Here is a 22,198-nt window from a genome sequence, read left to right as displayed (position 1 = left end):
TGAGGACGCGGAGGGGCGCGGCAGGCGCAGTAACCTTCGCTTTCTAGGATTTCCGGAGGATTGTGAAGGGGGTAATGCGGAGCGTTTCCTGCCGCAATGGCTGGAGAGCTGGATTCCAGCCGACGCTCTCTCCCGCTGCTTTGTGGTCGAGAGGGCCCACCGCGCACTGACACAGAAACCCCCGGTTGGAGCGCGCCCGCGTCCCATGATTGCCAAACTCTTAAACTACGCCGATAGGGACGCTATCCTGAAGCAGGCGAGACTGATGGGCCAGCTCACCTACGAGAATGCGAACATTCTTATCTTCCCGGACTACACGAAATTGGTTCAGCAACAACGTCAATCCTTCACCGCGGCCAAGGCTCGCCTCAGGGGCCTAAAGCTGCAATATGCATTGCTCTACCCAGCGAGGCTGCGGGTCGTCTTCCAGTCCCGCACATTCTTCTTCGACACCCCAGAAGAGGTCTTTCAATGGACGGATGAGACTGTAAAGGTTCGGATCAACACGGCGAAGGGTGGGGAGTCTGACTCCTCTATAGGTGTCACACCCGGAAGGGACCCCGGGGGCCGGCACCGGCGCCGGGGCAGATCGCGCTCGAGCCGTGGCTCGCAGTCAGGGTCAACGTCTCGCCGAGACGAGGCAATGCAGGAGGTCCAGGAGGATGTGCCCTGAATTTGGAGGGAACTGACTCATGCTTTCTTTATATGTCAGATATAGATGACCAGGTGCGATGCTGCCATGGCTGGTGGCCACACTTGGTTTGGTTTGAGGAGGGAGCAACAGCCTAGTTCTACATGGGCTGCTGTGTGGGGATCCATTGGAGGGGGTGGCACTTGGCTCCCAGTTGGGGCCGGGACCACACTCCGACCACGACAGGTGCTTCCATGTTTGGGAGGTGTGGGGTGGGGGGTGGTGGTGGGGTTGTTGGGGGTTGGTTTTCAGGGGGGGGGGGAGGGCTTGCGCGCTAATTGCTGCTTGCGGACTGTTGTAGGAACTGCCTTTGTTGCTCTTGTTGGGCTGGGTCGCAATATGTACTACTGCACAAATGTCTCTTGATGGTGAGGGAGTGCGGCTAGGCCCTGGTGGGACACGGATAATGAGCTGGAATGTGCGGGGGATGCTGGATAAAGTAAAGAGGGGAGCGGTTTTTACATGGGCCAGGAGGAGGGGAACTGACATACTTTTGTTGCAAGAAACGCACTTGCTTGGCACTAAAGCGCTCTGCCTCCAGCAAAATGGTTTCATCCATGCTTACCACTCGGGGTTCACAAGGGGGTCACGAGGGGTAGCGGTCCTCATACATCGTAGGGTTCCTTTTGCTCATAAACGCACATGGACTGATGCGCAGGGTTGATTTATATTTGTGCAGGGAGAGATTGGGGGAGACGCTGTGATCCTTGGCAGCGTATACGCCCCACCACCTTTGCAGTGGCCCCTGGTAGAGATACTGCTGTCCCTTTGGGTGGATGTGCCCACTGCCCTGTCCATTGTGGGAGGGGACTGGAACGATGTCATGGAAGTCTCGTGTGACCGATGGCGCAGTGCTTCTGGCGTTCAGGATGCGGTGGGGAGGGGAGGGCCGGCCACTAGATTGAGGACCTTGGTCACGGGCCTAGATTGGGTGGACACATGGAGATACAAGCATGGGTCACGTAGGGACTTCACGTATTTCTCCACAGCACGGGACTCCTTCTCTAGATTAGACTACGTGTTTGTTCCGAGGGTGATGGCTCATAGAGTCTTGTCCGCGGAGATCCTGCCACGGGCGTTGTCCGACCACTCGCCGGTCTATGTTATTCTCGGCACTGGTCGCGTTCGGCAGCCGTTTCGGTGGCGTATGTCGCCTTGGCAATTGATGCAGGACTCCTACCGTACTCACATGTCCTGTGAACTTGCACATTTCCTATCCACTAACGTGGGTACGGTGGACTCCCCGGCAACACTGTAGGAAGCGATGAAGCCCACGCTGCGGGGGATAGATATCTTGTGGTGCGCGGCGGCACGTAGGGAGAAGCGTAGAGAACTAGTGCGGCGCAAGGCGGACTTGGAGGATCTGGAGCGCAGGGGGCGAGAGGAAGATGGTAGACCGGCGAGGTGGCAGCTGGTATTGGCGCAACAACAATATACTGCGGTGCTGCTGGACGAGGCCCAACAGGCTTGGCTGGCTACACGCAGTCGTATATACCAATGGGGCGACAAGTCCTGCAAGATGCTACATCGCCTGTGTCAGGGCATTATGCATGCCCAGCCGCTGCCCCAGATAGTGAGCCCAGATGGGGAGCCAATGTTAGAACCCGCTGTGATTGCCGGGAGCTTTGCGGCGTACTACGAGGCATTGTACGCGCCCAGGGAGTGCTTAGAGGCGGAGGTTGTGCAACGGTTTATTGATGACCTCCCTCCGAAGGCCGTTTCGGATGAGGCTCGTGAAGATCTAGACCGTCCTTTGACGGATGATGAGTTGGCCACGGCACTGGGTGAATTGAACCCGGGTAAGGCGCCGGGACCTAATGGGTTCCCTAGCGAATTTTTTAGGCGCTTCGCGACGCAGCTTAGTCCTCATTATCGCCCAGTCATCGAAGAAGCGCGCGAGAGTGGCACGCTGCCCCCGGACTGGAGGCATGCGGAAGTGGTGGTGTTGTGAAGCCGGGGCGGCCCCCGGAGAGACACGCGTCATACCGGCCAATCTCTTTGCTCAACACCGAGGCCAAGATACTGGCTAAAGCCCTCGCCAACAGACTTAAACCCCACGTTACGGAACAGGTTCATCCGGACCAGGCGGGCTTTATGCCACAAAGAGCCACTCGCCATAACATTAGACGGGCACAGGTCGCGATCTCAGCGTGGCGAGGATTGGGGGAGCAGGCAGGTTTTTGGTGGACATGGACAGGGCGTTTGACTCCCTGAGCTGGACATACTTGTTTGCCCTACTGGGACGCCTGAACCTGTGCCCGCGCTTTTTGGCGTACGTGCGGCTCCTATACAAAGAACTCCCGGCCACGGTGCGGGTGAGGGGGGGGGGTGTCCCGCTCCTTCCAAATTCGGCGTGGGACGAGGCAGGGCTGCCCCCTCTCCCCATATCTTTTTGCACTCGCGATGGAGCCCCTCGCGGCGTGGGTGAGAATTGACGCTCAGCTAGAGGGATTTCGGTGGTCGGCGGACCTCAATGATAGAATAGCCCTTTACGCAGATGATGTGTTGTTTTTCCTCATGGACCTGGGGCGCTCGGGGCCTCGTCTTTTGCGCATTCCTGCAAATCTTCGGCGACACCTCAGGTCTATATATGAATCCCGGGAAATCTACACTCTGGATCCTGGGAGGCCCGCAGCCGGTGGGGGATTGGGCGCAGGGGCTCCAGTTGGCCACGGATGGCGTGAAGTATCTGGGAGTATTTCTCTCTGAGTGCGCGCCCCTAGCCCGACAGCGAAACATTAGCCCGGTCTGGGAGCGCACTCGGGAAGACCTGAAGGTGTGGTCTAGAATGCCGCTCTCCATTCTTGGTAGATCGGCCATCTTTAAGATGGTGGCGCTCCCGCGCCTGATATACCAACTGCAAAATCATCCAGTGTTGTTTCCACTTGGTTGGTTCCGGCGCCTCAACACGGCATTGAGCGGGTTCTTGTGGGAAGGGGGCGCCGTACGTGTTGCCTTGCGAACTTGCTTTCGGTCAACGTACACTGGGGGCTTGGCCACGTCAGATGTCCTATCGTATTACCAGGCGTCCCACCTTTTGGTATTAAATGAGTGGTGGTATGCAGACAGGAGTGACCCCGCATATGCAGTGGAGAGGGCCTTGATGGGCACTGCGTCCGTCCACACACTGCTATATTCTGCACCCCTCAGGAGGTCTCTGCCGTCCATCACACAGGTGGTCTTTCAGATATGGAGGCAGGCTTTACGAAGGATGGGCTGGTGGAATGTCCTTACTCAAGAAACCCCATTGTGGCGAAATGGTAGGCTGCCCCAGATGGCCACCTTGATGGGCTTCCAGGGCTGGGATGCGATTAGCATCTCTGCCCTAGGGGCCGTTATGTCCGGGTGTGTATTCAAGTCCTTTGATATTCTGCGTGAAGAATTTGAGATGCCACGTACCCAATTTTATAAATATCTCCAATTTCGTCATGCCCTCACACCATACATTGCGGGGTTGGAGAGTCTGCCTGAGTTCAGCCCGCTGGAGGCTAAAGTTTTCATGGGGGAGTTGCCCGATAAGAAATTGTCCTGAATCTATCAAACCCTTGTACGGCACTGCTTCACAGACCTGCAACGACTTAAGAACACATGGGAGCAGGACGTTGGGTAATTGGATGAGGAGGATTGGGTGGAGGCTCTGGAGGGCCCCAGGGGAGCTGTAATTTCCACGCGCCTGCGACTCATCCAATTTAGATACCTCCATCGTACGTACTATACCAGACAGCGCTTGTGGAGGGCGGGCTTGGTTGCATCCCCAGATTGCCTCAGGTGTGGGTCGGAGGTGGGACGTTGATGCATACGGTTTGGGACTGCAGGGTGTTACGAAAATTCTGGAATGGGGTGTTCCGGTGCCTAGATGAGATCCTGGCTTGGGTGCTTCAGAGGGATCCTAACTTGGCTCTGCTTCACGTAATGGCTGGGGTAGGGGGCAATAGGGACAAGCGCCATTTATTGTTACTGGGACTAACACTGGCCAAAAGAGACATTGCACGATCATGGAAGGCGCCCCAGGTCCCGTCGCTCATAGCCTGGAAAAATAGGATGGACTTTTGTATGGGGCTGGAGCAACCCATTTACGAGGCTAGGGGGCTGACCGCGCAAGCACTTCAAAATATGGAAGAGGTGGGCGGACTATCGTGGTCTGGAGCTGGATCCGCCACCTGAGGACAATGCTATCCAGCCTCCCTGACAGATCGACAGTCAGGACTGTCTTACAGATACATTGGTGCACATGGCATGCGGTACACTTGACGTGCATGATACAGGCGGAGCAGGCAGCGGCGCGCGTGGGGGGGGTTATGGGTGGGTTGGGGGGGTTCCTCAGTTTCACCTTTTTGCTTGCATGTTTGCTTCTTTACAGGAACTGAATGCATTTGAAATTGATACATTGATACTGGTGATTGTCTCTGGATGTCAGAGCATTGCGTAATATGTGTTTGCCGTGCAATTAATAAAATCTGTTTTCAAAAAAACAAAAAAAATGAAAACTCATAAAAATTCATAAACTTCCCACGCTTTACCCCGATAAGCCTCACAAACCACAGCTAAAATTAAACTGTAAAAATTTGTATTACACAAAACGTATTTTACATTAAAAGACATAGTATTTAGCAACTAATTATAAGCAAAATTAATTTGCTCCTCATCCTTTAACCGTATAAAAGTAAAACCCACACACATAAGAATATAAACAATTACCCTCATTAAATACCAATTATTATTAATGATCAACTAATCATTAATTAATTAAACATACATTTCTTCCCACCCTTTAAACCAATAAACCCCACAACCCACACCTAAAATTATTTACACAATTTCCATATGTAATTTTCAATTAACTAATTAATTTCAAGAACTACCTATAAATTAAGTTTGACAGTTGTACCCTGGCACTTCAAATATTTATCTCTTCATTCTTACTTATATTCAAAGCATCAATTTTGCATATATTTCAGAGCTCATATCACAGGATACACCAATCGTTGCAGTACAATTTTCTTGAATTTAATGGTTCGTACATAACTTCATATATAAGTGCATTTGTTGTAAACATTTATACATTTGTTGTAAACATTTGAACATGAAGGAACAGCACAGCTTGGAGATGAAGAGAAAAAAACACATTTTGGGTCTCAACCCACCCTTCTTATGGTCCTTTTCCAGACAACAAATGAAATGTAGAGTGACGGCCTTTGAAATTTTATGTTGGGGTTCTGCTTCTTTTGAAATGTACACTTTTCATTCTCTTCTTTCCTCTTCAAAGGATGTTTGTCACAGCAGGAAAGACTGTGAAGCTGACTGTCCCACAACACAGACCATGAGAGTTCACACCTGGATGTTATCTACAATGATATGTGCATCAAAATGTTCGCCCCAGGCTCCCAGCCCAACTCTTTATGATTCTCTTATCACCCCCTTATTATTCCTGTGATGTGTCTAGGCCCCTTCCTTGTGATCTATTTCTGAATCAAAGAGCAACGTTTTGAAGTGTAAAGTTGGAGTCTGTTTCTCCCTTCCTCCAGTGTGTGTCCTAGCCAGTGCACAGGAATGCATGAATACAGCAATAAACAAATCTGTCTGGGAGGATTGTTCTCCTCTTTATGTCTTCACCAGGCAGCCTTGGGCTTCCCAGAATGGATCCCGGGGTCCTCCATGTGTTGTACGATTGCAGGCACACTTGTATTCAGCATACATTCACAGCACACATACTGTCCAGGACTGTTACCTCCATGCATTGTGCCACTACAGCACAAACATTCAATCTGCGCACACTGTTAAATACTGTAGCCTTATTGTATTGTATCAGGATGCACTATTTACAAACACACACACTGCCAGCACACATATTCACCATGTGCACACTGCAAAACACTTCACTAATCATGTATTGCACTTCTTGCAAGTGCATGTACACCCAGCATGTCTCATGTAATGAATTTGGCACAGGCATATGTATACTTAGTACATGCACTAACTATTTATGTACAACATGTGCCTTTGTGTGGTGGTGAGAAAGACACAAAAAGTTGTTTACTTTTACGAAAGGATTGTGTTCTTTCAATGTAGTATAGCAATGCTCTTTTGACATCTAAGGTATGAAGAGCTCTTTCTGCGACTGTCTGTGGCTGCGAAAAGAATACTGTCAGCTCTAGAGATTGATTGAGATGGAAGGGCGTAATGACTTTTGGAAGGAATTTAGGATTGGTACGGAGAACAACCTTATTATGATGCATTTGCAGAAAAGGTTCTTGAATGGTTAATGCTTGTAGCTCACTAACTCTTTTTAGAGAAGTAATAGCTACTAGGAAAGCAACTTTCCAATTTAAGAATTGCAACTCACATTTATGTAAAGGTTCAAAGGGAGGTCCCATTAACCGTGTGAGAACAATGTTTAAATTCCACACAGGTGAAGGTGTTGGTCTGGGAGGAATTAACCTCTTGAGGCCCTCCATAAAAACCTTTATGGCAGGTACTCTAAAAAGTGATAGATGTTGTCTATTTTGTAGGTATGCTGCAATGGCAGCAAGATGCAGTCTAATAGATGTGTACGCTAAGTTACATCTTTGGAGATGTAGTAAGTATCCTATGATGTGTTGAAAAGACACATCTAGAGGATTTATGTTGTTATGGCAGTATATTACAAAAAGCTTCCACTTGGCTGCTTAACATGCCCTAGTGGTGGGACGTCTACCTTCTTTAATAACGTTCATACAGTCAGGAGGCAGGTTAAGATAACCGAACTCTAGGACTTCAGGAGCCAGATCGCTAGGTTGAGCTGAGCTGGATCCGGGTGTCTGATCCCTCCATGGTACTGGGTTAGGAAGCGTGGAGACAGGTATAGCTTTTGGTGCGGTACTACAGAAAGTTGCAGCAGTGTGGTGTACCACCGATGTCTGGCCCAAGTCGGAGCAACTAGAATGAGAGTGAGGGAATGTTGCTGAAGTTTGCGCACAACCAGTGGAAGCAGTGGGAGAGGTGGAAAAGTGTACACAAATTTGCCGGACCAGTTCATCCATATCGCATTGCCTTTGGACAGTGGGTGTGGATATCTGGTGGCGAAGCTTGGGCATTTGGTGTTTTCGTGGGTGGTGAAGAGGTCTATCTGAGGTTGTCCCCACATCTGAAAGAACGGTTGAAGAACTTGTGGATGAAGTTCCCACTTGTGGATTTGTTGTGTCTGATGATTTAACAGATCAGCATGGTGTTTAGTACCCCTGGAACATGCTGGGCTAAAAGGAAGATGTTGAGAGGTATAGCCCATCTCCATATCTGCTGCGCTGATGAGTTGCAGAGAGTGTGTCCCTCCTTGAATGTTTATGTAATACATGGCGGTCATATTGTCCGTGCTGACTAAGACAGCTTTGCCGGATATGTGCTTTTGGAATGCTTTTAGGGCTAGAAAAATGGCTAGTAACTCCAGGTGGTTGATGTGGAGTAACTTTTGTTGCGGTGTCCACCTTCCCTGCATGGTGTGCTGCAGGAGGTGGGCTCCCCAGCCGGAGAGCGATGTGTCTGCTGTCATGACTATTTGGGGAACTGGCCCTAGGAACGGTCGGCCCTTGGAAAGTTTTTGGTGTTCCACCATTGCAGAGAGCGGTGCCTTCGACCGTCTACCGACACTAGGTCTGTTAATTGACCCTGAGCCTGGTTCCATTGTCGTGCTAGGCACTCTTGAAGAGGACACATCTGTAGTCTTGCATGAGGCACTATGAATATGCAAGAGGCCATCATTCCTATGAGTTGCATGAACACTCGAGCTGAAAGAGAGTGTTGCGGTTGGAATTTGGTGAGCTTGCATATTTGTTATCCTGGCAGGAGAGGGATAAGCTAGCGCTGTCAAGGTGTTTACTGTGGCACCTAGATATTGTTGTACATGGGACGGTTGCAGGTGGGACTTGGTGTGGGTTACTGTGAACCCCAAGTTGTGGAGTAATTGGATGGTGGTGTGAGTGTGTTGTACACACTGACTGTATGAGCTGGCTTTTATGAGCCAGTCGTCAAGATATGGGACGACGTGAATGTGCTGTCTTCTTTCTTAAGTGCGCTGCCACTACTGAAAGGCACTTGGTAAACACTCTTGGTGCTGTAGTGACCCCCAATGGGAGTACTTTGAATTGATAGTGCTGACCGTCTAGTACAAATCTGAGGTACTTTCTGTGAGCTGTGTGAATGGGAATGTGGAAATAGGCGTTCTTGAGATCTATAGTGGCAAGGAAGTCGTTTTGTAAAATGAGAGGAAGGACCTGCTGGAGTGTGACCATATGGAAGTGGTCTGATTGTATGTATAGGTTCAGTGGTCTGAGGTCGAGAATAGGCCTTAGAGAGCTGTCCTTTTTTGGGATAAACTCCCTTGTTTTGTTGATGCAGTGGAACTGGTTCTATTGCACTTTTTTGTAGGAGGGATATTACCTCCTGCCTGAGCAATACCAAATGTTCTTGTGACATTGGGCGCTGTTTGGGTGGTATGTTTGGGGGGGTAGATGTTAGTTCGAGACAGTAACCTGCTTGAATTATTTGTCGCACCCACCTGTCTGATGTGATGTCGTTCCAGACAGGAAGGAATTGTTGTAGTCTTCCCCCACCTGGAGTGGAATGCGGTGGGGGAAGAAGAGGGAAGTCATTGGGCAGGGGTGGAGGCAGAGCGGGAGTTGTTAGTTTTGCCTCTGCCTTTATTGTTGTTGCCCCTGTAACCCCCGCTTCTGTAGCCCCTACTGTAGGTGAATTGGGTAGGGGTTTTGTAAGAAGTAGAGGGGCTATCTGAGGAGTAGCCTCTATTGCAGAGGTCTTCAAACTTTTGTAGGTTGAGCCCCCCCAGCTCCATTTTTTTTAGCTGTTGGGCCCACCACCCCGCCCCCCCCCGCAACACCGGACAGAAATTTCTGGAATCTGGCACATTACATAATCGACCGCTGCGCGCATATCCTGGGCTATATCCAGCAAATAATGTTCAACACAATAAGAGTGTTTAGTAAAGTGCAGAAATAAAACAAAACGGTATTTAAAAGAATCTGTTTAGGAATTATTCCAGGCCATCAGGGCAAAAACAGAGCTGTCTATCAAGGGGTCCCATGGAAAGCTGGATTGCAGTGCATGTAAATGTGTCCTTTTGTAATTTAGGACGGAAATCTTGATGGGGCACAACATGCCCATACTCATGTACAGGGACGCAAATAGACCTGAACTTCAGGTGGGGGCTAACACTCCCAGCCAGGGCTGGCCCATGCACTTGTTGCACACTGTGCAACAGTCTTTTTTTTGTGCCTCCTCCCACATTTTCTCTTTCTCCATGAATTCCCTCACTACCATTCACCAACGATGCACCTCATCTCTCTTCATTTTGTTATAGTACTACTTTCATTGTTTACTCACACTCAGTTCTGTGATCTGCATGGTACACATTCTATGGAGCAGGCACATTGACCCTCTGCGCTGTGTGGGTGGCAGGAGTGCTCGTGTGAGTGCACGGTGAGCCATGCAACAGTTTGCGAGTAGGGTAAGAGGAGTGACTGCAGGGTGAGCGAGGTGACCATATGAATTTGGGTGCAGATATAAGTGCAGAGTGAGACAAATTAATTTATGGTTACTGGTGGGCTTATTTGAGTGAGATTGCAAATTGAGCAGTGAGGGGGACAGGTGAGTGAAGTGTCACTTGAGCGCAGGTTGAGTAGTGTGCTTGTGTGAATGCAAGGTGAGGTACAGGGTGAACAGTGCAAGTGCATTGTGAGTGCAGAGTGATCACTGTGAATGCAGGGTAAGTGGGTGAATGGTGTGAGTGCATGGGGTTCAGTGTGAGTGCTGGGTGAGCGTGAAAGTGAAGGGCAAGAAGGAGGAGCGAGTTGCCTGAATGCAAGGTGCATTGCCCGACATTTGAAGTAACTCAGAATGTTATTGACAGCAGGGTAGGGTTTCAAATGTGTTAAACTATTTCTAATATGGCAGTAACCAGGGATAAGGGTGGAAGAAATAAATAATGTGGTGATCCTGCAACAAACTCCCAGTCTTGTGATTAGGGTTGCCAGCTCATTATTTTGATGTCCCAGGCAGTGCAAAAATAAGCATTCACCTAAAGCTGTATTGTCAGTACTTGTCCATGCATACTTTGAACAGCAAATATAAATAGAAATAACTTTTACTTGCATTCTAGGCCTGCCTGAATAATCTATGACTGATAATAAAAGGGAACATGCTTCTTTATTTACAGACAAGCAATTTGCAGTCTGTTTAAAAGAACACATGACTGGATGGCATATTGCACGTCTGCCTGTGTAGTTTTAAAATAAACTTTGTCTTCTTTCTGGGAAGAGCTAACCTTCCCAGGAGGGGGTTAATTCATAGAGCTGAAATGTTTCAGCAGCAGCGAGAGGCAGGATGTCTCCTTTACTATAATATCACAAACAGGCCCGTTTACCTTCGGTTTTAGCAGAGGAGACTTCCTGCCTCCTCACTGCAGCTGAAGCATTTCAGCTCTAATTAACCCCCTCCTGGGACAGTTAACATAACAAAAGCATGGGCACTTCGTGCCCCTTCGATTTCCCCTCCCTCCTCCCGTACCGGAGTCCTCTAAAAAGACTTGTGACTTGAGACTCAGGGAACAAAGGTAAAATTAAAGTGGAGTGTGCGCCCCCCCCTAGGATGGTACTGAACCCCCTAGGGGGTCGCGCCCCACAGATTGAAGAAGTCTGCTCTATTGGTACCTCTATAGGATGAGCGACGAAAAGAACGCCTGGGAGCTTGCGACTGCAAGGCTCCCACAGATTTAGCTGTGTCAGTATCCTTTTTCATTTTTTCAAGGGAGACGTCCACATTAGGTCCAAACAAATGCTGTTCATCGAAGGGTTGATTAAGTATGGCACTTTGTACTTCAGGTTTGAAACCTGAAATGCGTAGCCAGGCATGCCTACGCAAAAGGACACTAGTATTAATTGCCCTTGAAGCGGTATCTGCTGCATCTAGGGCACAACAAATAGAAGTGTTGGTGATGGTTTTACCCTCTTGTATAATCTCATTGGCCCAATTCTTGTACTTGTCAGGAAGGTGCTGTATTATGGATTCTAACTCGTCATAATGTGCCCTGTCGTACCTTGCTAATAGTGCCTGAGTATTAGCAATACGCCACATATTTGCTGCTTGTGAAGCTTTTCGTTTGCCTGAGGCGTCTAGAGGTTTAGACTCTTTATCTGGTGGGGGAGCCTCGCCTGATGTTTGGGAATTGGCTCTTTTGCGTGCATTGGAGACTACAAGAGAGTCTAGTGGTGCAGGTCCTTTAATGTAAGCTAGGTCTGAGGAGGCAGCCTTATACTTCTTTTCAATTCGGGGGTTGATGATACGAGCCCTGACTGGGTTTTTTAAGACCTCTGGCCCATGCTTAATAACCCCTTTAAGCATGGGTACAATTGAAGTGGACCTTTGTGTGGAATCAAAGGTATCCATAAGGAAATCCTCCTCTACTGGGTCAGTATGTGGGTCAACCCCATGATATTGGGCGGCTCTATGGACAAGTTGGACGTCTGGGGATTTTATAATCATCCAACGGTCAGGTATGCTTGAATCATTCCTTGTCGTAAGGTTGGGAAATGCCAATACATTGAAATAGCAGTAAACAGTATTAAAAGTCCCATAGGCCTGAACAACGTTTGTCTAGTACCACATACACTACATTTGAAACAACTCGAACCTCAGCCAATGAGGCGGAAGCACCATCTCTCCTACTTTACCTAGAGGCCACCGTTGCTCAGATTTCATATCTCAAGTGTGAGAAGAGTAATAAGGAATGAGTCTCTCAGCAGGGAGAAGGGATGGCTGCACGTGAATATATGAAAGATTGCAATGTTGGAGTAATGAAGCTACAGGTAGGTGGCTCATTTATCCTTCTCTAGCATCTTTCACATATTCAAATGCTGAATCAAAGTAGCAAGCAGTATACATTAAAACACATAATAAAATCAATGCCTTTGTACCCACAGGCACACACTTATGGACCGTTGTACTATATGCCCAAAAATGTGGGTACTATGTTTTGCACTGCCTTTTTTAAAAACCATAAATAAAGTTAAAAGAAATAATAATAAAAGTGGGAAGCAAGCTCGCCTTTATCAAAACAGGTTTCTGAGAACTGCCAGTCTCACTGTTGTTTCAGCTTCTGCATCCATGTCGAGACAGTAGTGCTTCATGAAAGTGTGCCTGAACTTCCAGGTAGCAGCACAGCAGATGTCTCCCAAGGGCACACCAGCATAGGGTGCTGCAGTTGATGCCAAGCTCCTGGTGGAATGCGTTTTCACTCTTCCCTGGAGTGGACACTAGGCCTTGGTATGACAGAAGGTACTGCAGGCTGAGAACCAACCTGCTACCTCCATTTAAACAGGGAACAACCTCTTTCTGGATGTCCACAAGACACCAACAGCTGATCTGACTGGAGTATGTCATTTGTTTTTTCGATTTAGAACCTGAGGCTTTTATGTAAGTTTAATTAATGTAATGATCTTTCTACTGATGTCGTTGGTATTGGAAATAATGATCATAGAATGACTGGTTCATTCAAATGAAAGTCAGCAGGAACCCTGGGTATAAATCTGTGATTTTTTTTACTTGGGATGACTCTGTCTTTAGTGAATCAGAGGAAAGGCATTTTAGATAAGCCTTATGTATTGGTTTACAAGAAGGTTGAATTAACTAGTTAAGGACAGTGTTGAGTGCCCATGGGACCCATGGGCATCATACAGGCGGAAATGCCCTGAAAAGTTCCTTCATACATTGCTTTATGAACTATGATCTGTTGCAAGAACAGAGAAGAGTACAATGGATTTGTTCTGAACTCGATATAGCAGCCAGATGGACACTGACTGAAGAATATTTGAGACTACTCTTAGCCAAATACAACAACTATGGAAATATATGATGAGGTTCTATTTAAAGTGAATGAAAGTCCTTACTCTTGCACCACAAACAGAAACATTTCCACTTAGTGTGGTAGGTTTTTGAAGCTTTCAAAAAAATGCCTCTGCTAGGATAATTTTTCAGTCTTGTGGCCAGGTACCATATAATCAGGTTCAGTGACTTGAGATCGTGTTGCAGTGCCTCTCCATGATGCTTGGAGAGGAAATTGTAGAGAACCTTTAGATAAATGGCTCGACATGCAGGCAGCCGCAGTAGTACATTTTGCCAGTATTGGCGTGGCCACGCCAGGCAATCACGATCAGGGTGCAATGAGCTATCTACTCCTTCTACAACACTCTAGGGCTCCGGTGAAATGGAGAAACACATAAGTAAAGATTTTGGACCAACAGATCAAAAAGCATTGACCATTGTCTATGAATGCCAACAAAGTACTCACATTTCTAGTTGCCCAGCATAGCAAATATCTCGATCATGGGTCAACACCATTGTTGGCATATTAAATCCACTTGGTTCTGATGTAGTTCCCATTAATGGCAGTCTGAAAGTTGTCGACTGAGTGCATCCACCTGACGTTTTAGTGACTTGGCAAGGGCTCAAGGATGATTTTGTGAGCAATGTTGTTCCTTTGAGATAGGTCAGGAACTCGTCCTCCCTTGTTTGGCTATGTAGAACAAAGATGTTGTGTTGTCTGATCTACTTAGAGCTGTTTGACCTGCTCTTCTTGGGAGGAACGCTCGAAAGCCTAAGTATATGACCTGGAGTTCCAGCACATTGATGTGAAGCATTCTTTCTGCATCTGATCAGAGGCCTCTCTTGAAAGTTCTTGCAGGTCAGCCTCCCAGACATACATCGATGGACGCATCCGTTGTCAGTACAACTCTTTTTGTTACAGGTTGGTAAGAGAAACCTGTTACATTTGCTGGGCAGCTCCACCGCAAAAGTGCCTGTTTCAGGGGAAATAGCCAGCCCGGGGACCAAGAGACATGTGCACGGTCTAAGCTCTAAGCCTCAGGCTGGTTAATGCTCATCAAGAGCATAGTAATTGCTGCCACCATATGGTTGAAACCACCCTGCAATGAAAAAAGACGTTGGGAGCATGAGATCTTACTGAGAGTTGTCCTGGTGAGCCTGTAAGCAGGTTGAAACACTGCCTGTGCAGGCACAGAGCTGTGGTAAGCAGCAGCCACGGAAGGTCATTGACTTTGAGTCTTGCTGGTTGTGGACACGTCAATGTCTCTACTGGTGGGGCACCATCAGTGGGAGGAGACACCAGGAGCTGTGTGGCAGTATGCCAGCACAAGTGCTGTGGGATCACAAGACCCTACAAACGTGCAATATGTCATTAATATTCTTATGCTTCACGCACAAGCCCTAATCTCCCAGTTGAAATGCAAAATGGTTACATTTCAGAGCTAGAGACTGCTTTCCTACAGGAGATCCACTTGAGACATGGGGATGTTTCTATACTCTATTCCCCATTGTACCCATGGCAAAGGTTTTAAGCATAGGATTAGCACAGTGCTATCCACACCGAGATAGAAAGGTACAAAGTCATTTGCCATTTCTACAGCTAAGTCTTTCAGCTAAACACGTGTCAGGGGTTGCTTTTATTCATTTCAGGTTGGCTTGGATGGTATTTTACCTATCCAAAGCTGTAATACTGTGCCGGAGTAATAAATGGATTTTATCAATTAACAGCTTGGCATAGATAGCACTGTGCTTTTCCTATGCTTAAAGACTTTGTTGTAGAAATGGCAAAAGACTTTGTCTCTTTCTATCACGGCATGGATAGAACTGTGCTAATCCTATGCTTAAAAACTTTAATAGAAAAGCAGACATTTGTGGTGAGCAAACCTAGAGTGTCACTGGTGTTGAGGGTGCTCTATACAGAAGCTGCCTTGGGAACTACCCAGAGTTCTCTTCTTCTTTTTTGCATATTTATATATATTATATATATATATATATATACACACACACACACACACACACGCACTGATATAATGAGAATGCAGCCACAATTTTCCCCTCACTGCATGGCACCAAAATAGAGCATGGTGACTTTTACACAAGATACGTGGATTTCCGAAGCCTCAAGTTCCATAATTCTCCCAGGGAATGCACACCTTATCTCCACTACACATACAATTGTAACTGTAATCGAGTGTGCTAGTGGTCTACCTGCATTCTTAAATATATATCTGCTAGTGACTGTGTCCATGTATATTGGTAAAGTGATTCTGAATTACGTTCTTTTAACCACCGTGCTAGTATTTATTACCCATGTTAAGTACTGATCTACTAACAGGCACAGAAAAGATGTGACTTGAGCCAAGAAAGAATAATAAACTAAAGAAAAAACAAAACATATACATGGTTTTTGATTATTGATTAAAAGGTTGGAATAATGAGTCTAAGTTTACTGCAACTCACGTGAGAAGGGAAAATGAGGTCGCACAAAAGAGCAGAGAGTAGGTAGAGGACTAAGGAGGAACATTAAGCAGGGGACAGATCAAAAATTTGGCGTTGATGGAGGGGATCCGCCTCCGTCCTTCTTCAAAAGTTAGGTAGCAAGGTAGAACATGTGTGTGAGAGGGGATATATAAGGAACATAAAAAGTGGGAAAAACTGGCATACAAGCAATGCAGTTTTGAGGGGAAAATAACCTCAGCAAAGAAGGGTTAGACAGTCTTAAACTTAATTAGGATCGATTTGCCAGATTAAAATCATTAACGTAGGTACTGTTTTCGATAGGCAGACTTTTGACACCCCCAAATACATCCTTTTATATACTTCATGCCACAGAGGTAAGGAATAAAGGGCAGTCACTTTCGACATAACCAAAGGACCCAATATTTCTTAGAGTGGAAAAAAGGGGAAAGCCGTGGATGACCATCTAGAAAACCGAAAGATAACCAAAGTCCTGTGTGATTGAATGGAACTAGCTTATAACAGTAGAGCTGCCTATAGAATCACAGGATACAGTTGATCGGAAATATAAAGAGTTAAGAATTGTGGATGCTCACCTTTAGTGCTGCAGTAAGATACACAGTTTATAGACTCTGCTATTTCAAAGCCAAGTTGCTCATCCAAGGAGAGGGCATAGTTCTCATCTCGCTCCAGGTCCCATAACCTAAGGCAAATTGTAATTGTAAATTATTTTGTTATATCATGTATGTGATTATAAAGTAGAGGTATTGTAGCAAAACTGTGTGCAAAATTCAATCACTACAATAGTTACTACAATTTCAAAGCAATTAAAAAAAGGCAATGTTTATACACACCTAACAAGTAACACATGAGGTTCACCCTTGACTTCAGGCAACTACGACTATTTCCAATACATCCATATACTGTGTACCTTTGTCAGAGTCTATATTGAACTATCAGAGAGACACATAGCTTCTCATCAATATCCAAATAGAGAAATTGACAGGATAACCCAAAACACAAAGTAACTTAATTGTATAGGATTAAAATATGTTCATTTTATAATTCTTGTAAAGTTTCAACATTTTAATTTTTCAGCAGCAATGAACAGGACCACTACATATCCTTGAGTGATAAAAATGTGTTATAGTGCATGAAAAACAATGTGGGGTAAAGGGCAATGTTGATTAGCATGGATCCAGGCATGGGTGAATATATATTTATATATATATATATATATATATATATATATATATATATATATATATATATATATATATATATATATATATAGCCATATGTGATGTGAACAAGGCTGAGTCGTATCCGTCGAAACGCGTCATGCTGAGGCACTGGCCAGGACTGACTGGTCGCTGTATTTATGGATTTTAAATAGAGCACAACATGTTTCACTACGTCCCTCGAGTAGTCCGTACCTGTGTTTGTGCGCCGTGGAGGTTTGGTGACAACCCGGGATTTGCTTTGACTGACACACACACACATACGCGTCAGCTGCTGTATTGTAAGTTTCGTGGTGATTCATCAAGCGAGGGCTGAGAAAAAAGGAGGGATCCCTAAACGAGTTTTCTCCATGTTAAATTTAGACCCAGCTACAGCTCGAACTGCTGAACGGAATTACAACAAATTTGGAAGAAAGGTAGCTCTTGGTTCCGAAAGCAATCTTTTTGTTGAATGGTGTAAATCCATTCAGTAGTTCCTGAGAAACGTAAAGATTTCTAAGATATATAACTGTGCCCTGGAGGATCCACGAACCCTCTCCATCGCGAGCTTGCTATCTGATTGACTGCCAACACTTCTGACCAGGAAGTGTTGGCAGACATCTTGTGACTCAGTTGAACGAGTCACTAGGGAAAAAGGTTAAAAAATGCCAAAAAACAAGAAAAGGGGGCAGGGTAGAAGCATCCTGATCTCCAGGGCCAAAAAAAGCATTTTTTTTAAAAACAATTTCGTGAGGATTCGCAAATCCAGCAGAAAATGTTTTACAAATTGAAGAGCGGGCTCCTGCGCTTCGTTTCTTTTAGGCCCCCGGGTGGGTCAAGTCCTGGGGGCAATCATAAATAGAGATGCGGGGGCCCAAGTGGGCCCTCGAAGCCCTGGGAACCGCAACCTTCCGGGGGCTATATTGACAAAAAGTGCATGGGGGGGGTCTTGCCCCTCCACGCAGTCACAGGGACCGCCACCTCCCCGGGACTATGTACGTGAAATGTGGGGGCCACGCTGCTTCACCCCAGCCCTGGGGACCGATACCTCCCTGGCGCTATGTCTACAAATAATGTTTTTGCTTCTTGGAACTCTCCACTGTATTTGTACGGAAATCAAGAAAATGCCAATAAAGATATTTATTTGAAAAAAAATGTGTGGGGGTCTCCAACTCCCCCACACAGCCCGGGGACCACCACCTCACCGTGGCTAGTTTCCAGATGGGAGGGGGGCCACGCTTCCCCCCCATCTGGAGCCATAAATGGCCCTGGGGGCCACCACCACCCCCCAGGGCCCGTCTCCAGCAAAGTCCTGGGGTGCCCACCCACAGGACATTGCAGTTTGCTATGGGTTGGTGGGAGCTTTGCCGGGTGCCTTAGGGAATAGGGGTGTTACCACACTCATATTTTGCCCCCTGGCTCCAGCTATTATAGGTGAGTATTTCAATTTATAGAAAACATAACTACTAACCATAAAGTCTATCAGCCGCGAAAGAGCGCCTGAGGCAGGTCCTGATGAAGCCAGTGTGGCTGGGGCTGAGGGGGTGGGGCTTATATTGACTGACACATATTTAGTTGGTACACCAGCCAGTGGCAGCGCACTTCGCACAACTGGCCCCTAGTGTGCATTTTAGGTTGGATGGCTGCCTTTTTCTCACCTGCCCGACATGCACACTGGAGGCGTCTCCACCTGCACATTAGTGAGCCAGGGGTGACTCAAAGCCACAGCCACTGGTCTCAGTAATGGCCGCTGAGACCACCTGCCCGAGCCAAACCTGGCACTGCTGTAACAGCAGGAGCAGCGCCTGGATTGGCTGAGAAAGAGAGATGGGGTGGTTTGGTAACTAGGAGGCCTCCCTGACAGTGTGTGCTCATGACGTCATGTGAGGCAGCACTGGGGTAGGAGGAGGCTATCTTTCATCCTCCCCATTTTAGTGCAACACGATGCGAGAAACGTCATTGCATGTTTGCTACTACGGGCCTACAGCACACATTTGAAAAGTAAAGACTGAGCTGCCTTAACTTGCACAGTTAAGTAAAAGCAATTTTAATTGAGGAGTGAGTTTGTCTTTGTTGACCGTGGATTCACTGGAAAATAATCACAGTCATATAGTATATAGTTATACATGACAACAACAAGGAGTTCGAATCCCTCATCTTGCTGCTTGCTTGACTACTGGAATTTGTGTCTGACTTGTGGATGGGCCTTTAAATGAAAATTTCGATCCTCGTGTTCCTCTTTACTGTGTTGGTGGTGGGTAATGCCCAGCTAACTCTTTGTGCAGTGCTTTGATAAGACTTTACTCTGTTCGTCGTGTGCTGCAACTGAGGTAGCTGAATGGGCGCCACGCCTGCTGCAAAAATCGGTTTACTTTGCATTGCAGCCAGAAACTACTTGCTATGGCCAAGGCCCACGGCACGTGCTTCACAGCACTCATTTTCAAAGAGTTCTGCCTGAAGTTGCACAGGTTACGGTTAGGCAGTAAAATGAAGATCCTAGAGTCATGTTGTGCTTTACTGTGCCGCCTGGTGCTCGGTAATGGGTTGTCACTAGGGCTGACCATCCTTTACAGAAGCGGGCCTTTGGAACCTGTGCTCTTGTAACCCCAAGAATGTCATCATGATCCTAACCTAGGCCTTTTTTAATATTGCATTTTTGGGTCAAAGGCTCAGCTACCAAGGTGGGTGTAGAGACAGTTACTGGAGATGCAGGGTTTCATGGCCCATCTGCTGTGCAGTCGGTCACGTGACCATAGGCTACCCTGGGCCAGATCCGTAACCTTTGAATGGCATCAGAACAGGAGATGTCATACCACATATCCGACAACCCCCCAGCTGTGGTAACTAATGCTGTAATTTTGGATTCCTGCACAATTTTCTTAATACAGATCAAGCACCGCAATCACCCAGCAGTGTCAGTGTGATCTGGTAAAATTAATAAAGAAAAACAACTGTTGTCACCTGGCCACAGCCTGCCCTGTGGGATATGCTAGAATATGAGCAGAAACAAACAAGTTATGATTTTACCAAGTGAAGCCCCTCCATTGCCTCACTCTGTAACTGAGCATGTGAGGGAGGAGACAGAACAGACAGAAATAGAGGGGAAGAAATTATAAATGTAGCACTACCTCTCTCCTATTTATTTCCACTTACTTGAACTAAAACAACAAAACTTTACTGGAGATTCCTTGTAACAAAACACACGTGCAGTAACAAACAAAAACATAAACTTAATCAAATGGGGCAGATCTAAAGAAGATAGAGTGCTGAACTAATTCTTCAGTATCAGGCAGGTGTCACAATTTCCATTCAGATAGTGGATATTTACTTCAGGATTCTAGATGCACCGGTGCACTGATCTAGGAGGTCAGTGAACCACAATATGACAGCATTTTGGGCCCATAATTTTTAGGAGCAAGGCAAATGAGAGATGGAAGCAATGAGAAAGTATTTATTGTCCGGCACTAGACAGATATTACTTTTGTGCTTGCATGATAGACACTTTCATCATGTCTGGCCAAAGTTTGGTTGCTGGGCTCACACCAGCACTTAAAGTGTTCTTGCCTTTTGATGTTTTCCTGTTTATGAAAAATTTATTGCTTTTGGTTGGTAACAATAACGTACCTTACAAACAGACCTTCATACCACACTTCCATTTCGAAACATATCACATAACATCTATTATTACTGCCAAGGTTAAAGATATTCCATTTACTGGCCTCAAAAAGATGGAAGTCTTTGATGGCTCTGCTACGATTCAAACTATTGGCCTGCAGCTCACTAGATGTGAACGGCCAGCATTTAACTCAAAAGACCAGGTTGATAATCTGAAACAACTTTGTTTACCACTACTAGTGTGTAACTGGAGGGCAATAAATATATAACATAATAGTTTGAAAAACAATTGCATTTCTTGCAGCAGATATATGAGCAAGATACTAAAGTTGTGTGATTTGGTTCAGAAAGTTTCTTTATTCCTTTTTAAAATTCTTTATCACCCACCTGTACTGGTGGTCTGGTTAAATGTGGTGTGTATTTGTATTTTGTAGGCCATCAGCATACAATACGAGGCATCACGGCAGTACTGATAAGGTGATGCTGATCAAGTACCACAAGAGAGAGAGGATACTACAAATAGTCACAAGTAACAGGGAGGAGAGAGAGTTGCAAGTGGTAGGAACTGTTTCATTTGTAAAGGCATATCAATAAATAAGGAAATCTGTGAGGTACTCAGAATTGTTATCTCAAAAGCTGTTTTCATGTTTTGTTTTACTGAATAGGCAGCTATGTACGTCATTATCATATGAAATCTCTTTATTGATGTCATAAATACATATTCACAATTGCCTTATAAGCCTTCTTGTTTCTCAAATTTGCTTGAAAATGCACCATTTGCCCACTCTTTTTTTTTATTTTCTCCGGGTGGAAAACCCCCTTGAACCCCCCCTTATGACAAGGTAGGCTCGCTGGCTACAATCGCTCGCTACAGGTCACTGATCCTGAACTTTTACGTACCACTACTTTCAAATGTCACTAACTGGCACTGCATAGGAGGGAATATCCAATTTTGAAGAAGATTATTAAAGTTTCCACAAAGGCAAAATTATTTAATCTTCCCCGTTATCAGGTATTCATTGCTATTCATCAACATTAACTATTATAGCAACTTCACCCCCAATAAATTTGACCAAACACAATGCAAAAAAAGAAGATGGGGAGAAAATCAGCTGATAATTAACCAAACAAGTTTACCAGAGAAGATTGGGGTGCATTGGAATGCGTCCAGGACATTAATACCAGGCAAATGTATCGACTTATCTCTAGATAGCTTCTCAGCAAATCTCATTAATAAGGACATCTCTATAGAAGGTTGCAGTAGTGGTCTCCGAAAGAATCAGCCTTGGATTTTCTTAAAAGGATATAGTTAGTCTACTGATAGCAGGTTATGATTCAAAACATAATC

General features: G+C 46.1%; 1 protein-coding gene across 1 annotated transcript in view; it reads right to left on the bottom strand.

The window, feature by feature from the left end:
* Nucleotides 1-22,198, bottom strand: part of IFT140 (intraflagellar transport 140) — a 1,386,753-nt gene that overhangs the window by 1,064,499 nt on the left and 300,056 nt on the right. The window contains exon 8 of the mRNA XM_078662938.1: nucleotides 16,612-16,718. Within this exon, the coding sequence (XP_078519064.1) occupies nucleotides 16,612-16,718 (107 nt within the window). The remainder of the gene's footprint in view (nucleotides 1-16,611; nucleotides 16,719-22,198) is intronic.

The sequence above is a fragment of the Lissotriton helveticus genome, chromosome 10 (assembly GCF_964261635.1).
Source record: "Lissotriton helveticus chromosome 10, aLisHel1.1, whole genome shotgun sequence".
Lineage (NCBI taxonomy): Eukaryota > Metazoa > Chordata > Amphibia > Caudata > Salamandridae > Lissotriton > Lissotriton helveticus.
Note: the sequence above shows the minus strand (reverse complement) of the source record. Positions and strands in the feature narration are given on the sequence as shown.